The sequence below is a fragment of the Caenorhabditis briggsae genome (assembly GCF_000004555.2).
Source record: "Caenorhabditis briggsae complete genome, chrV, whole genome shotgun sequence".
In the NCBI taxonomy this organism is placed as follows: Eukaryota; Metazoa; Nematoda; class Chromadorea; order Rhabditida; family Rhabditidae; genus Caenorhabditis; species Caenorhabditis briggsae.
The window spans coordinates 7,947,935-7,963,460 of NC_013488.2; the positions used below are offsets into that span (position 1 = coordinate 7,947,935).

Genomic DNA, 15,526 nt, shown 5'->3' on the forward strand with positions numbered 1-15,526 from the left:
ACCCGTAATAAAAAAAACTTGAGAATAAATATGACATTTGTGAAGTTGAAGTGAGAAATCACTTCCATTCTAAAACATGAGTCTCTGAGAGGAGTACAAAAACAAGAAATGATACAAAAACTGTGAGAAGAGCTACTGCATGAGGCCATCGAACCTTGAATTTTTGAACAAAGATTGCTGAAAATTCTATATTTTTTGAAGGGTTGAAGATTTTCATGGCTTACCAATCAGAGAAGTAATTAGAGAAATGGCAAGGAAAAGCATTAGAAGTCGGTAGACCGCAGTGATTTGCAGGTCAATTTGTTTTCCTTGGAGACAAGCGATTGTGAATGGAAGACCAAATCCAACAAGAAGATCTGGAATTTTCAAGGTTTATCCTAAACTTGAGTTTTTGTGCTTACTGAAAAGTGGTCCTCCTATAGCAGCTGCCATTGCCATTTTTGGGAACCCTTGTTTCACAACTGCCACATCCGAGACGACATCACCAATACAGTTACTCCATGCCATAATAGTTAGACCAAGAATCTCCTGTGACACTCCAGTAGCCACTCCAATCATGGTGATAACATTGATAATTTCAGATGAGGTACAGTAGATCCAAGCGATGGACATCAGGAAGCCAAGGTAGGAATAGATTTCCTAAAAACCTAATTGATGATACGTACTTCATGAAAACCAACTAACCCTGTAATATTTTTGCTCTTTATCGAGTGGTGTGAAGATAAGAGCCAGAATGCTCACGATAGTTGAAATAAGAAGACCATAAATCCAGAGTCCGGGACTTCCATGGAACGGAGATTTCGCCGAAATTTGAACAGCAAATAAGGCAAGTTGCACTGAACAGAAACAATGAATGATGAGAATCGGTTTTGACCATGGCATCTCATTCGATGGAATTGTGAGTTTAAACAAGAAAGTTGGGGGAATTGCAATAATGGAGATCGCTCTCGAAAAATAATTCATCTCCATAAGTTCGCCTTTCCCTGGCCATGGCCTCAGGTGATTTGCAACATCTCTAACCCAATCCCAAGACTTCCAAGTCTTCGGTCGGATTTCTTCGACATCCGTGAATGCTAGACTAGCTTCATCATAAGACTTGTAGACGTGACGATGAGCAATATGGAATTCAGCCTCTTCTCCCTCGTCATCACTCTGTTCATCAACCAATCCATCTTCCAAGGAGTCAGTTTTATCATCCAGGAAGTTTTTAACATTGTTCGTCATAGCAGAGACTGAAATTAATTTATTGAGTTACTATCAATTAGATAGGGAAGAAATCAATCAAATTAGCTATACGAGGAAAGTTCAAACTCACTTTTGCTATTTGCGAAAAAGTTTATAACATGTGCATAGTCCATAACAAATCCAATAACAGTGGAAATTTTATGAGTGTGATGATTCATCTGACTTTCCTTTCTTTCATCTGAAAAAAATGGATTTTGTGAGAATGAAAATATCAATTGTCTTACTTTCAGCCTTCAAATGTCTAGCTCGCTTCCGTCTTTTGGAATTTATTCTCATCAGAATCACAGATACTACATAGGCGGCGTAGAGACCGAGAAATGCTAAAATAACGAAAAATTAAATGAATCCCAAAACTTTTGGATCATACTGAGAGGCATCCAAATCTCAACATGATTGAAGTTTATAAACCAAATAACAAGGAAAATGTCAGCCACTATGAAGAAAAGGATATCACGGATAGTGGCAAGAACCTGAACTCATTTCAAATTTCCAAAAAAAATCCAGAGAGCAACTACTTACAGCAATTTTGAAAGACTTTGTTAGAATAATGGCTGACAAAACTACAGTAGTGACGAATATTCCTCCTCCTAGAATGTCTCCAATAGCCAAATCAGCTTTAGGTTTGGGAGTTGTGATAACTGAAGCTATACTTCCGAACACATCAGGTGCACCGTTTCCAAATGCCAAGAATGTTACTCCCTGGAATATATCGAAATGATAATAATTTCGATTAAAAAAAACAACATACCGCAATAGATTCACTCATCTTCAAATGTCGTACAATTCCAGCGATGGACGGGGAAAAGAAGTCATCAGCCACAACTGTCATCACAATAAACAAAAAGAACAAGTAGATTATACTGACAATCAACAAATAACCTGTAAAATAGACAAGATGATTAGAATAGTTTAATTGTTTTTCAAACGAACTCGAACAGCTGTATTATACTCGCATTTGATATATTGGGACCATTGAAGGTATCCACCACCTTCACATGCATCTTTATTGCACTTCACATAGGCACAGATGTCTTCCGATGACCAGTGTTTTTGAATAAGACATTCATCTTGAGAGCAAAGTTCATCTGTGAGCACAAGACGAGTTGAATTTCTTTGATTATGAGGTCCAACGAGATATGGTTGCAATAATTGACCGAGTTGTGCTTCGGAGTGCACTCCGAGCAGAAGTAGTAGAAGAACAACAGTTGTAGGTCTCGGCATACCTTAAAAAGTGGCAGGATGATAAGAGGGTATTTATATTGTATTGTGTACTGAAACAAAAAGGAAGGTATAATGTGTTGCCAATTCTTGTCAATAAATGAACCAAAAAAACCAAATTAAAAAAAAAGGAATTAGACACAAATCATCATCACAAGAAAAGTCTACTGTAATGTGCTTGCACCCATTAAAGATAGAGAGGGGCACCTGATGAGTTTACCTAGACCTCTTTGAGAACGCAACCTCGATCTGTTTGGCCGAACGATTAAATTGAACCGCCAACCCGAGTGATAATGCCCACACATTAAAAACTTTTGTTGGGCACGAATGGTAAGTAAAAGTTAAAAAGAAGCAGGAGGAGGAGGTCGAGAAGAAGATTGTTGAACTTTAGTTTTTTCGGTGGGCTTGGCTTCTAAAATAGAAGTCAAATAGTCAAATATGTGTCTTCAATGGAAAAAAAGTTTGTTGGGTGCGAGATATTTCCATTTCACGTGAGCATTGGGCAGAGGAAGAAGATACTGTAACATACCGTAATGTATCGCCATGGCTTTCTATTATTTTGGGGTGATGCCCCGTAACAAAAACAGGTTTTTTGCTTGATTATCAGGGTATCAAAAAACACACGGTGTGGATTTTTCAGATTCCTCTGCTACTCCGCGAGAAGCAAAACACTTCGTTTTGATAGCTCAAATCACTTCATAAGGATGGCGTTGTATTAGAGGGGTGTGCTACTACAGGGGGCGTTTTATTACAGTTTTACAGTTATTCTTTTTTCTGCTTTAAAAAATGAGCTACAAATAAAATACATACAGTTCCAGACAGAACAAATAATATTTTGGCAACTGGACAAGAAAAATTGCCAACTTTGGCGCCATATGAGACTTCGTCACTTCCAAGCAGAATAATTTCTCTGAATGAATTTTTAAAAATATGTGTAGTTTCTAAAATGTATGTATCATTTTGTTACCTAGCCGAAATTCAATTCTCAGCTTCCAAAACTTGGTCGGTTCTGATTGTCATCACAAAGTTACCGTGAACACTCTAATAAAACATCCCCCCCTTCCCCAAAACTGTCATATTTGAGCCGATATACCGTAAAACCTCTAATAGAACGACACCCGGATCGTNCACTGGGAGCCTATATATCTCACTTCTTTTGAAAAATATCAAAAAGTAGTTAACTAGTAAAATGTTTATCAGAATATCAGCAACATTTTACTAGTTAGCCACTTTTTGATATCTTTCACAGAAAATGAGATATATAGGCTCAAAGTGGACGATCCGGGTGTCGTTCTATTAGAGGTTTTACGGTATCTCAATTCCTGTGAAAGGCTTCAAACAGTGGGCAGCTGACAAAATGTTTATCTCATCATCAAAAATATATTGTCATCCGACCACTTTCTGCGTTCTTGCAGAGTGTTTAAGGTAATACTTTCAAAAAGAAATCATTAAAAATCTGGGCGATCGACAAATCAGTTTTAATTAAAAACTGTTTGGCTGATCGTCTAACTTTCCAATATTGAACAAACAATCGTACCGTTCTCGTACCGTACTCTAAGAACTGAATAATGTTTTTTAACCATTGATGTTCCAATGATAAAAATCGGACAATAAAATTTTAAAACGTTTCAAAACTGAAAACCAATTTTCGAACTTAATACAGTGTCCTGATGTTACAGTTACATCCATAACATAAAAGTTTACAACTTCTATAAACATTTTCACCCAACGACGTCTAGTTCTTTTTGAGGTTACATTTTGTTGATAATCTCGAGACTTTTTTATAATTTCGAACTACTGTGTCTTATTCTTTTGAGTTTTGATTTTTCGATTAAAGAGTTTATTGTTTCATTTCTCCATCTTTTTTCGCGGAACATCAAACACCGAGATGTACATCAGAAACGATTCGAAAGTGTTGGCTCAGACGATTATAATTTTTTGCAACTGTGTAGCTGATATCATTACTCTTTTTCTGTGAACATAGTTTGTTCTTCTGATACTTTTTGCAACAAAGAAAAAAGAAACTACATTAGATTCAAGAATTTATTAAAAAGTTACTTATGTTTTTGAAATGTCGTAAGTGGAAACTACAGTATGAACTTTCGCAGTTCTCTCCAACCATTGTTTTGGTTTTGATGCCTTGAACCAATAGAAATTACTCCAAAGTTCCACAAATGCCATTCGATATTCAGATGATCTCCATAGAATCACATAAAACGGCTGTGTATAACAGAGAAGTGCGAAGAAGACCATATTACTTTGAAAAATTGCTAGAGCGGAGCCAGTGAGGCCTAAAGCCGCAAATAAATCAACGCCGAGGGTGCACATGTACCACGAGAAGACGAATACCACCACGGAAACTTTTAATCGTTTCATTAGTTTTCGAGTATCACTTCTCTCTTTTCTTCCTGAATAAGTTTTCTTTAGATGACGTAAAAAATACTGTCGTGGTGTTCTACTTTTCAGAAGGGTGTTTTGAGATGATGCAAGGCAACAAACTATGGGTTTTGCTTGATGATCAGTGTAGCTAAATAAGTAAATACTTTGAATTTTTTAGATTCCTCAGATATTCTGTGAATCAAGCTTAAAACTTTGTTTTGATATCTCAAACCACTTAATAAGGGTGACGTTGTACTAGAGGGGCGTTCTACTACAGTACCTCTATGATGAAATGTTCCAATGAGAAAAATGAACAATGCGATGGTTACTGTATTAATAACAACGTTCGACATTGACCACCATCTGCTAACCAGCGGATGAAGACCAATCGGTGGGTTACAGAACAAAATAATCTCATCGTCCATTTCCATAAACCCCCAAGCAACTGTAAAAGCGGAGTAGAGCAAAGGAAGAAACAACAGGGTAGCTGCGTAAAGCAAGTTGTGCACTCGCATGTATCTGAAAAAAATGAACCTCAATTTTGAGGAAATTTAAAAATTGAATTTACAAAGTGGTGAAGAATACTATGATGAAGAGATCGACAACTAGCATGAGCATAATGACAGCTTGAGCACAAATGAAAAATATATAAGTAGCGATTGCAGGAAAACACACATTCCGTTTTAATTGGATTCCAGTGAACAGGAAAACTGCATTTGGGAGTTCGAACAAGAGACAGAAGATGTGAGAGATGCTCAGGGCGCATTGAAAATAAGCTGAAAATGTTAGTTATTACAGTAACTCCTTGTTGGTAGAAAAAGTTAGCTACAGTAATCTCAAATCAGGTGATTGTCAATGAAACTCTTTTGATTTTTTATTGAACTCACATGTTTTCGATCGTAACTGAGGTTTGAAGTAGGTCAACAAAAGAATATTGACATTTCCAAAAAGTCCGAGAATATTAAAGACAATTATTTCGATGGCAATGAAGATGTTGTTGCTGATTAAAATGATAGAATTCATTCTGAAACAATTCGATTTTGATAGGAAAGTTAGGGATAAAAAAATTGTAGGCGGAGTAGACAAATTTGATATTAATGCTCAAAATGTGAAAAATTCACAAGAATTTATTTGATGGAGTCTCAAAATTGGCGAGACTATCCTGCAAAGAATATCAGGAGTACATGAACATTTGATTTTCAATCTAGACTCCTGTCACGTTTTCTCAAATCTAGTTGAATTGAGTACTAAATGGGTTATTTGCAGACCTATCACGTTTTCACCAACTCCATTTTTATACTAATCAAGGGAAGACCTTACTGAATGTGTACAGTCAGATATGAAAAAAAAGTGATCTTTCTTTTCCGACACAATGACTTATCATTTGTTATTAGTCAGAAAAAATGGAGCATGTGTCCCAAAATCTATTATTTTGTATCAAGTGACAGAAGCAGAGTTCAGTAAAACAGATTAACTTATAGAGTTAGCAGGATAAATCCTAAGAGAATAGGTACCAAAAACATGGTCAGGGTGAACCTAGGGTCTTATCATTGTTCGTTTTTTTGTCACAAAATATTCAGTTTTTAGGTAGGAGGTGTAGCGAATTCTGGAGGAGAAATGTATTTTGATCAGACAAAAAACCGGAATTTTAGAATACTGGTAACTAGGGTTTTCGCGTCTCACGTTTTTTGTTTGTTCAGAATGCACCAGCAATAACTACATTATGACTACAGCTAACAAATGATGAATTTCCAAATGAATGATGTTACATCTGATCAGGAACCGATGAGATTTGTGATTCCGTATAGGTTAGAAAAATCTAAAAACGTCGATCACAAAATTGCCAAATTTTTTTTACCCTTCACAGGACAAATTACAAACAAGAAACCCAAATATAGTGAACTTTATTAAAATGTTAATATCCAGAATTAGAATTTCACATTTTCGAAGATTCCATAGTTGAGACTTGAGTCGTAACTTTAGTTGTTTTCTCCAACCATCCCTTTGATTTCAACGACTTCACACAATTCAAGAAACTCCACATCTCCACAAATGCAATTCGATATTCCGAAGATCTCCAGAGCATCACATAGAATGGTTGAGTGTAGCAAAGGAGAGCGAAGAAGACCATATTGCTCTGGAAAAAAACGAGAACCGAGCCAGTGAGTCCGATGGCCACAAACATATCAACGCCAAGGGTGCACATGTACCAAGAGAAGACAAATACCACAACGGACACTTTCAATCGTTTCATGAGTTTTCGAGTATCACTCTTTTGCTTCTTTCCTGAAAGTTTCGTTTTACTTTTTTCCAGAAAAGTCACAGTATACCTCGAAAATGAAAAATGATCATGAGAAAGAGGAACAAACAAAGAGTCACTGAATTGAGACCAACATTTGACATAGACCACCATCTGCTTACAATAGGATGAAGACTGATTGGCGGATTACAGAAAATAACCAATTCGTCATCCATCATCACGAAACCCCAGGCAACAGTGAATCCCGCGTAGACGAACGGGACAAAGAGCATGAGAACTGTATAGGTTACATTGTCGACTCTACGGTAGCTGGAATTACAAATTTAAGTGTTTGTTTTTACTTTTTATGACTAACAATGTGGTGAAAAACACAATAATGAAAAGGTCCACTACTAGCATGAGCATGATGACAGCTTGAGCACAGATGAAGAATATGTAGATGGAAATTGCTGGGAAACAAACGTTCCGTCTTAACTGAATCCCGGTGAAAAGAAGAACGGCATTAGGAAGTTCAAACAGAAGACAGAAAATGTGAGATACACTCAGAGCACATTGAATATAGGCTGAAATCTTGTATCTAAAAATTGATGTTCACACTAACAACTTACAAGATTTGGATCTCAGTGATGGTTTCACATAAGTGAGAAACAGAAAGTTGATGTTTCCAAACAGTCCAAAGATGTTGAAAAGAACAATTTCCGTTGCAATAAAAATTTGGTTGATCATCTCGACAGCAGAACTCATCCTAGAATGCCATAGTTCAGTTGAGGACAATTTTTTTTTCCAGAACAACTTTCTCATCAAAATTTCGACTATAAGAACCTAGTCTCTACGTGACATAATCATCTTTTGATACCAGACGAATTCGTGAATTTCTACTTTTGGATTTGACTGGGAGACTCACCTGAATCGCTTGCTAATGATCCACCACGTCAGTTGATAATCTAGATTTATCTCTCTTTTTATAGAGCCTTAAGTTGTTTTCGTCTTTAGCGATAAGTCACTGTAAAGAACAAAGAAGGAATTTTTTACATTGTCTTCTATTATTTAGGAGAAGTTCCGGAACCTACTTTTACAGATAAATGAGGAGAGATCTTTGATGAACAAAGAATGAATTGGTTTTTTATGGAAGTTCCGGAACCTTGGTAGCGGCGCTGTACCCCTTACCTGTTCCTCATGTGCTCAACTCCTCAGGGGGTTTTTTAGACAAAATCGGCTTCTAGAATACTTTTTTATTAGGTTGGCGGGAAAGTCTTTGTCACTTTTTCAATAGTTTATTTCTCAAAGAAAAAATAACCGAATAATTAATTATATTGTCCATCATTATCAACAACATGTCTCCAACGTTCCCTCAATTTATGGATTCCATTGCGGTAGAATCCAGCCGGGCGTGAGGCAAAGTATTGTTTGAGTGCCGCTTCGACCGCTCCACGGGAATTGAAGCTTCTTCCTTCGAAGGCACGTGTCATATCGCCAAATAACCAATAGTCGGAAGGAGCAAGATCAGGAGAATACGGGGGGTGAGGGAGAACATTCCATCCATATCCCATCAGCTCCTGCTTCACTTGTTTGGAAACATGTGGGCGAGCGTTATCATGTTGATAGTACACTTTCTTGTCTTTCAGGGCCGAACGGTCGACTGCTTTCTTGAGGTTTCGTAGTTGAGTAGTGTAGAGGTCTCCAGTTATTGTTTTGCCCTCGGGCAGAAGTTCCCAGTAGATGGGGCCGTCCACTCCCCACCACACAGAGAGCATAACTTTTTTCGGATGAAGGTCGGGTTTGGGGACATCCTGTGGGCTCTCTCCTTCTCCAACCCACTGGGATTTCCTGTGGTGATTATCGTAGAAGACCCACTTCTCATCTCCGGTTATTAGCCGGTCCAGCCATCGATCGCCCGCGTGGAGAGTGAGAAGAGTAATCGAATCGTCGACTCGGCGGTCAAGGTTGGCTTGAGTCAGGTGATGAGGTATGAATCGACCAAAAAGTTTTCTCATTCCAAGAGACTTCAAACCTTCAAGGACTGTGCTATGGTGAACTCCGAATGTGACAGCTAGTTCACGGCTAGATTGAAATGGATCCGATTGCAATGCGTGCTTCAGCTTGTCCAAATCCAACTCACGGGGTCTCCCAGAGCGATCCTTTTCATCGAGCGAGAAGTCATCTTTTTCGAAACGATGGAACCAATTGCGAATAGTATTGTAGTGAGGGGCATGTGTGTTTTACACATTCTTCAAGAAAGTTTCCGAATCCTTCATCGTGGTGTGAGATAGGAAGAGGTAAATCAAAACATGTCTGATGTGAATAGCAGTGGGAACAAACATATCGTTTCAATTACAGATGAGGAGCAGGGAAGGAGATGGGGACTTGTTTATATGGAAGGTTCTTATCACCTTGTTATTCACTAAAGTCGATATCATACACAGCCTCCATATACGAGAACAGTGATTAACAAACAGAGTGACAAAGACTTTCCCGCCAACCTAATATATCTAGCTTCCTTCAACGGGGAGAGATCTTCGATTTTACAGGTTAATGGGGAGATATCGACTATGTTTCTCAAATGACATTAGAGAGTCACCAACCACATCGAAGATTCGAAAAACACCACTGTAAGACTTCTGATTTGTGTCAGGAACTATATTTCTAACCACCTAACAAAACAAGCATACTCTAGTTTTGGGTGCAAGATGTGAAAAGTTGTATAGTGCACGAAGCACCCAAAATATTCATGTTTCGTTGAGCACAACAATCAACACAAATTAATTCGAGATTCGGAAGTTCTCACGGTAGAGAAGTGTAACATCGGAGCGATATTGGTAAACTGCCTAGCATTTATGCAGGAGTAAACAGAGGGGACTTCTCGAAGATAATGGCAAAATCGGAAACTTAAATAATGTGTTCCAAAATTCCAGTTGGGTTATGTCAGTAAAGAGGCGTTCGTTTGTATGTTTTAAGAAAACGTCTCTTAAACCAGAGAAGGCCTCCTTAATTCCCTGAATCGCAGGATCTAGAGAGTTCCTCGTCTGAGCTACCGTAAAACCTCTAATAGAACGACACCCGGATCGTCCACTTTGAGCCTATATATCTCATTTTCTGCAAAAGATATCAAAAAGTGGCTAACTAGTAAAATGTTGCTGATATCCTGATAAACATTTTACTAGTTAACCACTTTTTGATACCTTTCGAAAGAAGTGAGATATATAGGCTCAAAGTGGACGTTCCAGGTGTCGTTCTATTAGAGGTTTTACGGTATTCCCCTTCTCTCAATCGGGGAAAAGAGGGTCATCTAAACATAATCGTTACAAGATACGACCATTCCGAAGAGATTGCTCAGCTGAAGATGCGTGTTCAGCATTTGAAAAGAGAGTAGGACATGAAAGGAACCAAGTAAATTGGAAAGAAGTCAAGAAAAATGTGCTAAATGGAATCCAAGGAGTATTGTACAAGAAGTATACGACTTCAGTGAAGAATGATGACAGTAAGGAAAAAGAATTGAAAGGTTCCATCAAAATTAAGGTACAGATAAATGGCTGGACTAAGCCAATGGAAATCGATCATGAAAAAGTAATGGTAAAGGATGAAGAGATCCAACTGGAATAGTTGATGGTTGAGAAGAGAGAAAGTTCCTTATGACAACTGAAAACTTGAATACAAATAATACTGCCTAGACATGTTCCCTATTATTTAATTTATTGTCCCGGTAAAACAAGAAAAGAAAGAGATAGTTAGATGCCCTTGTGCTTCAAGTAAGAGAGTAATAATTCTATTAACCCCTTGAAGCTGTAATGTATGTTGTTTCTCGAAAAATCTTCTTTATTTACAAATACCAGCATGTTTGCCGCGCCTCCGGCGCTTCAAACAGTTGGCTGGTGCGTTTTCGGCGCGATTTAATCTACCTATATCTTTTACTGTTCGTCGCTTTGCTCCTCCGTCTTACTCAAAAGGTCACGTAAATTTGGCAAATACTCATTAGCTTGATGATCTTTTGCTAAATACTCACTTGTTAAATATGCTCATTTGCTAAACTCGCTCATTCGCTAAATTAGTCTCACTTGCTAAATTTTATTTACTAAATTTTGATCATTTGCTAAATAGAGGATTTGTTCAAATTGAAGGCTTAGGCTGAAACTCCTTACCGGAAAACAGGTGTTTAAGCCTAAGCCTAAAATTTAAAGCAAAAACCGGAATATTCTGTAAAAAATTCAGTCAAAAAGTACTGATGTTAGCAAATTACAGCCTGATTTGCACTTTTTCATTTTTAGCAAATGATCAAAATTTAGTAAATGAAATTTAGCAATTGAGACTATTTTAGCAAATGAGCGAGTTCAGCAAATGAGCGAGTTTAGCAAATGAGCATATTTAGCAAGTGAGCATTTAGCAAAAGATCATCTAATGAGTATTTGCCCGTAACAGCTGGATGGTGCGCCTTTGGTGCAATTTGATCTTTTTTCGTCGCCTCGCGACTCACTCTTTTTTTAAATGTCATGTCAATTTATATTTCATTTAAAGCTTTTCAAAGTGCGCGGACAGATCGAGATATCGAAAAATAAAGAGACGCAATTTCATTTATTTATTATAAGAAAAAAAATTAAGTTTAAATTTTAGACTTGTCACGCCCAGCTTAGTTTCAACTGCTGGAAATATACATCTGTTGTGTATTCGCTCATGACTTCTCCCTTTGTATTTTAGTCCAGCTTTGTTTATAGATTCTGGAGTGGTGTACGGTTGAACGGACCGTCGTTGTCTTGTGAACTGAAAAAACAATTATCACTGCGATAATATCCCTTCAACAAATATTACCTTTGCGATTAGTTTTAGAAAAGTCGTCTTCCAATTTTTGCAATAGTGCATGCATACATATGGGAATACTGTACTATATCTAAAAGTAAAAATTATTGAATTCATGAAGTACTTAAAAACTCGCATTATAGCAGAAACATCAAATGCAACACAGCTACAGCTAGCCAGAGCGGTTATTGATTTTGGGGAAGCAAATAATCTTACTCAATACGTAAAGCAACCGACTAGAGGCCTAAACATTCTTGATCTACTTTTTCCGAATACGTCACTGTCTAATGTTGTGGTTTCCAGTCCAATAGGGTTCAGCGATCATTCAAAAATATCTTTCCAACTTGACCTTATTCACAAGCCAACTCCTGTGTACATCTCTATCCCTGATTATAAAAACGTAAATAGGCAATTGCTCCAACAAATGTTACATAGAGTTGACTGGACACAAATCTTTGGTTCAAGTTTAGACATTAATGACAAATATGATAATTTCCTCTCCTACCTTAATCATGTTTTTGAATGCACTGTTCCTTGGATTAGAGTAAATTCTGAATATGGAAATCTCCCCCAATACCTGATATCGTTCAGTAAACTTGTAGACTACCTTTGGGAAAAAACGAAATTAACTAGAAGTGATTCTGACTTTGAACAATACGCCTTGATTATAAAAAAATTTAGGAAAAAATTGCAAAAATATAAAGGCAATGTTGAATTGCAAATTCTTCAGAAAAAAGGTGTCAGTCGGTTTTCTAAGTTTTCTAAATTTGTGTTAAAGAAGAAATCTGGCGAGACACCAGATTTCAAAAACTTTTCCGGAATAGTATTGAGTGAAGACTATGAGAAATCTGAATGTCTATCGGAGTATTTTGAATCACAATTTACAAATCCTAGTCCAACGTTCCAAGCCAATAATACCACAAAAAACATCCAGGAAATGATATGGGTATCTGAAGATGAAATTTATAAGTTACTTAAGAAAATTAAGAGTAATAATACACTAACCCCAGACGATATTCCTTCTAGTTTTTTAAAATTGACATCCATATATATATATATAGCTAGCCCAATAGCACAACTCTGTAATTACTCAATGATGTTAGGAAAAACCCCGAAAAAATAGAACGAGGCAATTGTTATTCCTATAAAAAAAGTAGAAACTCCTTCTAGCCCAAGCCAATTCAGGCCTATTAGTCTCACTTCCGTTATTTGTAGAGTTTACGAAAGGTGTATCCTGAAAAGAATCAATGACCATCTAGCAAATATTCAATTTTGGAGTGACAGCCAACACGGCTTTCGAGTAGGTAGATCAACAACTTCCTGTCTGTTAGAATCTTTAAATGAATGGACTTCTAGTCTTGAAAGAGGGGATCAGGTAGACATAATTTATTTTGATTTCAGTAAGGCTTTTGATAAGGTACCTCATAATTTATTACTTGAAAAACTGGCCTCTATAGGATTAAATTCATATCTTATAGAATGGATAAATTCATATCTTAGTAACAGAACATTCAGGGTAAAAATCAATAATTATATTTCCTCGCCTAAGCAAGTAGTATGCGGAGTTCCTAAAGGTGGGGTGTTGTCACCAGTCTTGTTTTGTGTCTATGTTAATAGCCTGAGCGCAGAAATTTCATCGCCAGTGCAAGTAAAACAGTTTGCTGACGACCTAAAAATATACTGCCCAATTAAAAAAGGAGACATGGGAGGATCTCTGCAAGAATCAATCAATAAAATCTATGAGTGGTCAATGAATGCTAAACTAGAATTAAATCTATCAAAGACCTGCTGCATCAGTCTTGGTGAAAACTCAAAATATATAAATTATTTCCTTGATAATGAAAAAATTAAACGGGAAACTACAGTTAGGGATTTAGGATTTATAATCACTGAGAGATTAGATTTCTCTAACCATTGGCAGAAAGCTATCAATAGGGCGAAATATGCTAGTTACTCTATTTTTAAAACTTATCATAGTAAGAACGTTAGATTAATGTCATTACTATATAAGACTTTTGTGCGACCGTATTTGGAATATGGAACGGTGGTAGCCAGCCCTTCTAAAAAACTGCTCATTGACAATATATGTGTATGGTGGCATAGATTCGTTCAATTATTAGACATGGAAGTATCGATAGGCCAAGGAATAGACAAAACGCGCGAATGTAGGACAAACGAATGAACGAGTCCGACTCGAATGGATCTGAAAACTTGAAAAAAAAATTTATTCACGGCATAGTTTAGAACATAGGAAACAGAATAGTGGGTACTCTGAAATAATGAGTGGTTGTGAAGGACAGTCCTGACGGGACCTTTCAATTAGAAGGTTAGAGGAGCCTTCTTATTTCTTCGGCTAGTTTCACGAAAACTTCAATTTTGAAAAATTGGTGAATTCTCGTTCACTATTGATGAAAAACCACAACTTTCATTAAAACTGGGAAAGTTTTTTAAGCCAATAAGAGTGCTTTAACAAAATTTGGTAAAGTTGTGGAATTCCCGGAATATTTTTCACAGAAATTTTTAATTTCAAACAACACACTTTGAAAAGTGCCCCTCTATTTCTGGGACCCAATCAAAAAACCAATCGTTCTAGTTCCGGCACAAAATATTGTTTTCCTTGACCGAAAATTCAGTTATGAGGAAAACAATAACAGTGATTAATGCAAACCCACCAAAAAATAACTTTTAGATTTTCTTAATCAGCTGTCCTACCTGTGAAATTATCTTGTAATAGAAGAACTCTTTGACCAATCTAGGCACAATCTGCGACGATATGTTGAATGTAAAGGATGATCATAATGCTTGCACAATTATTATGGAACTGTACGGATTTCAGATTGATCCAGTGAAAGAGCCACGTGTGCAAGATACTAAACAGAAATGCTGTTTATCAAAAATTTATGAAAGACCTACTTGAAAATAATTAAAACTATTTCGATTTTGAAAATCAATGAGATCATAGGCCATTGATCAGTATCCTGCTCGAAGTAGGTTCGATTGAAATAATGCATCAGAATCATATTGAATCGTAAGTTGTTGAATGAGCAACCAAAACATATATGAGCTGCCTTTTACAAATAATTACGTCTCTGATTCTCTATCATGTTCAGACAGCAGAATGTCTCTAGAGAACAACCAGTCTAGTTTATTCATAAAACAGGTTTTGAGCACATGACAAGAGTGTTCTAACTAGTTGATAGGGAAGCAAAATGAGTGTAAACAAATATACAATAGCAATTAATTAGTTAGCTCCTGCTTTTCGGGATCCACTTTGATTTCCACTTGGTTCGGCTCGTAGTCACTTGTCAGGTGTATCCTGCATTGCAATTCGTTCTCATGTTCTGTCAATTTTCTCACAGCAGCCGTCGTGTTTTGATTCTGGCTCGGAGTCAATTGCAACAACATCATTCGATTGTCGGCGCTTTTTCTAATGAAGTTCGATGATTTATCCTGAAAAAAGCGGAAGTAAAAGATCAGATTCCAAACGAATCAGACTACTTAAACTACGAAAAAATAATCTGTAGGAGGATTACCTGGGAGGAGGAGGTCATAAAAACCAATAAAGCTGCACGAACTTTGCGATTGAATAATAGATAGATAATGACGGGACATCCTGGAAAAAAAGTAAATGGATGA

At 36.9% G+C, this 15,526-nt stretch overlaps 4 protein-coding genes across 4 annotated transcripts; all 4 read right to left on the bottom strand.

Moving 5' to 3' along the window:
* Window positions 1-58: 58 nt before the first annotated feature.
* Window positions 59-2,466, bottom strand: Cbr-ncx-10 (the record flags this gene model as incomplete). The annotated part of the gene is made up of 10 exons (XM_045237332.1): window positions 59-177; window positions 225-356; window positions 384-639; window positions 685-1,232; window positions 1,316-1,423; window positions 1,470-1,565; window positions 1,613-1,715; window positions 1,765-1,944; window positions 1,994-2,124; window positions 2,172-2,466. The coding sequence occupies 10 exons, from the start codon at window positions 2,464-2,466 to the stop codon at window positions 59-61; spliced, it is 1,968 nt and encodes a 655-aa protein (XP_045093803.1).
* A 2,055-nt stretch (window positions 2,467-4,521) lies between these two features.
* Window positions 4,522-5,865, bottom strand: CBG27008 (the record flags this gene model as incomplete). The annotated part of the gene is made up of 4 exons (XM_045237333.1): window positions 4,522-4,871; window positions 5,123-5,361; window positions 5,411-5,618; window positions 5,730-5,865. The coding sequence occupies 4 exons, from the start codon at window positions 5,863-5,865 to the stop codon at window positions 4,522-4,524; spliced, it is 933 nt and encodes a 310-aa protein (XP_045098808.1).
* Window positions 5,866-6,778: 913 nt separating this feature from the next.
* Window positions 6,779-7,846, bottom strand: Cbr-srsx-3 (the record flags this gene model as incomplete). Its single annotated transcript, XM_002636287.1, has 4 exons — window positions 6,779-7,128; window positions 7,173-7,411; window positions 7,458-7,665; window positions 7,711-7,846. The coding sequence occupies 4 exons, from the start codon at window positions 7,844-7,846 to the stop codon at window positions 6,779-6,781; spliced, it is 933 nt and encodes a 310-aa protein (XP_002636333.1).
* Window positions 7,847-15,127: 7,281 nt separating this feature from the next.
* Window positions 15,128-15,441, bottom strand: CBG08626 (the record flags this gene model as incomplete). Its single annotated transcript, XM_002636286.1, has 2 exons — window positions 15,128-15,340; window positions 15,424-15,441. The coding sequence occupies 2 exons, from the start codon at window positions 15,439-15,441 to the stop codon at window positions 15,128-15,130; spliced, it is 231 nt and encodes a 76-aa protein (XP_002636332.1).
* Between the last annotated feature and the right edge of the window lie 85 nt (window positions 15,442-15,526).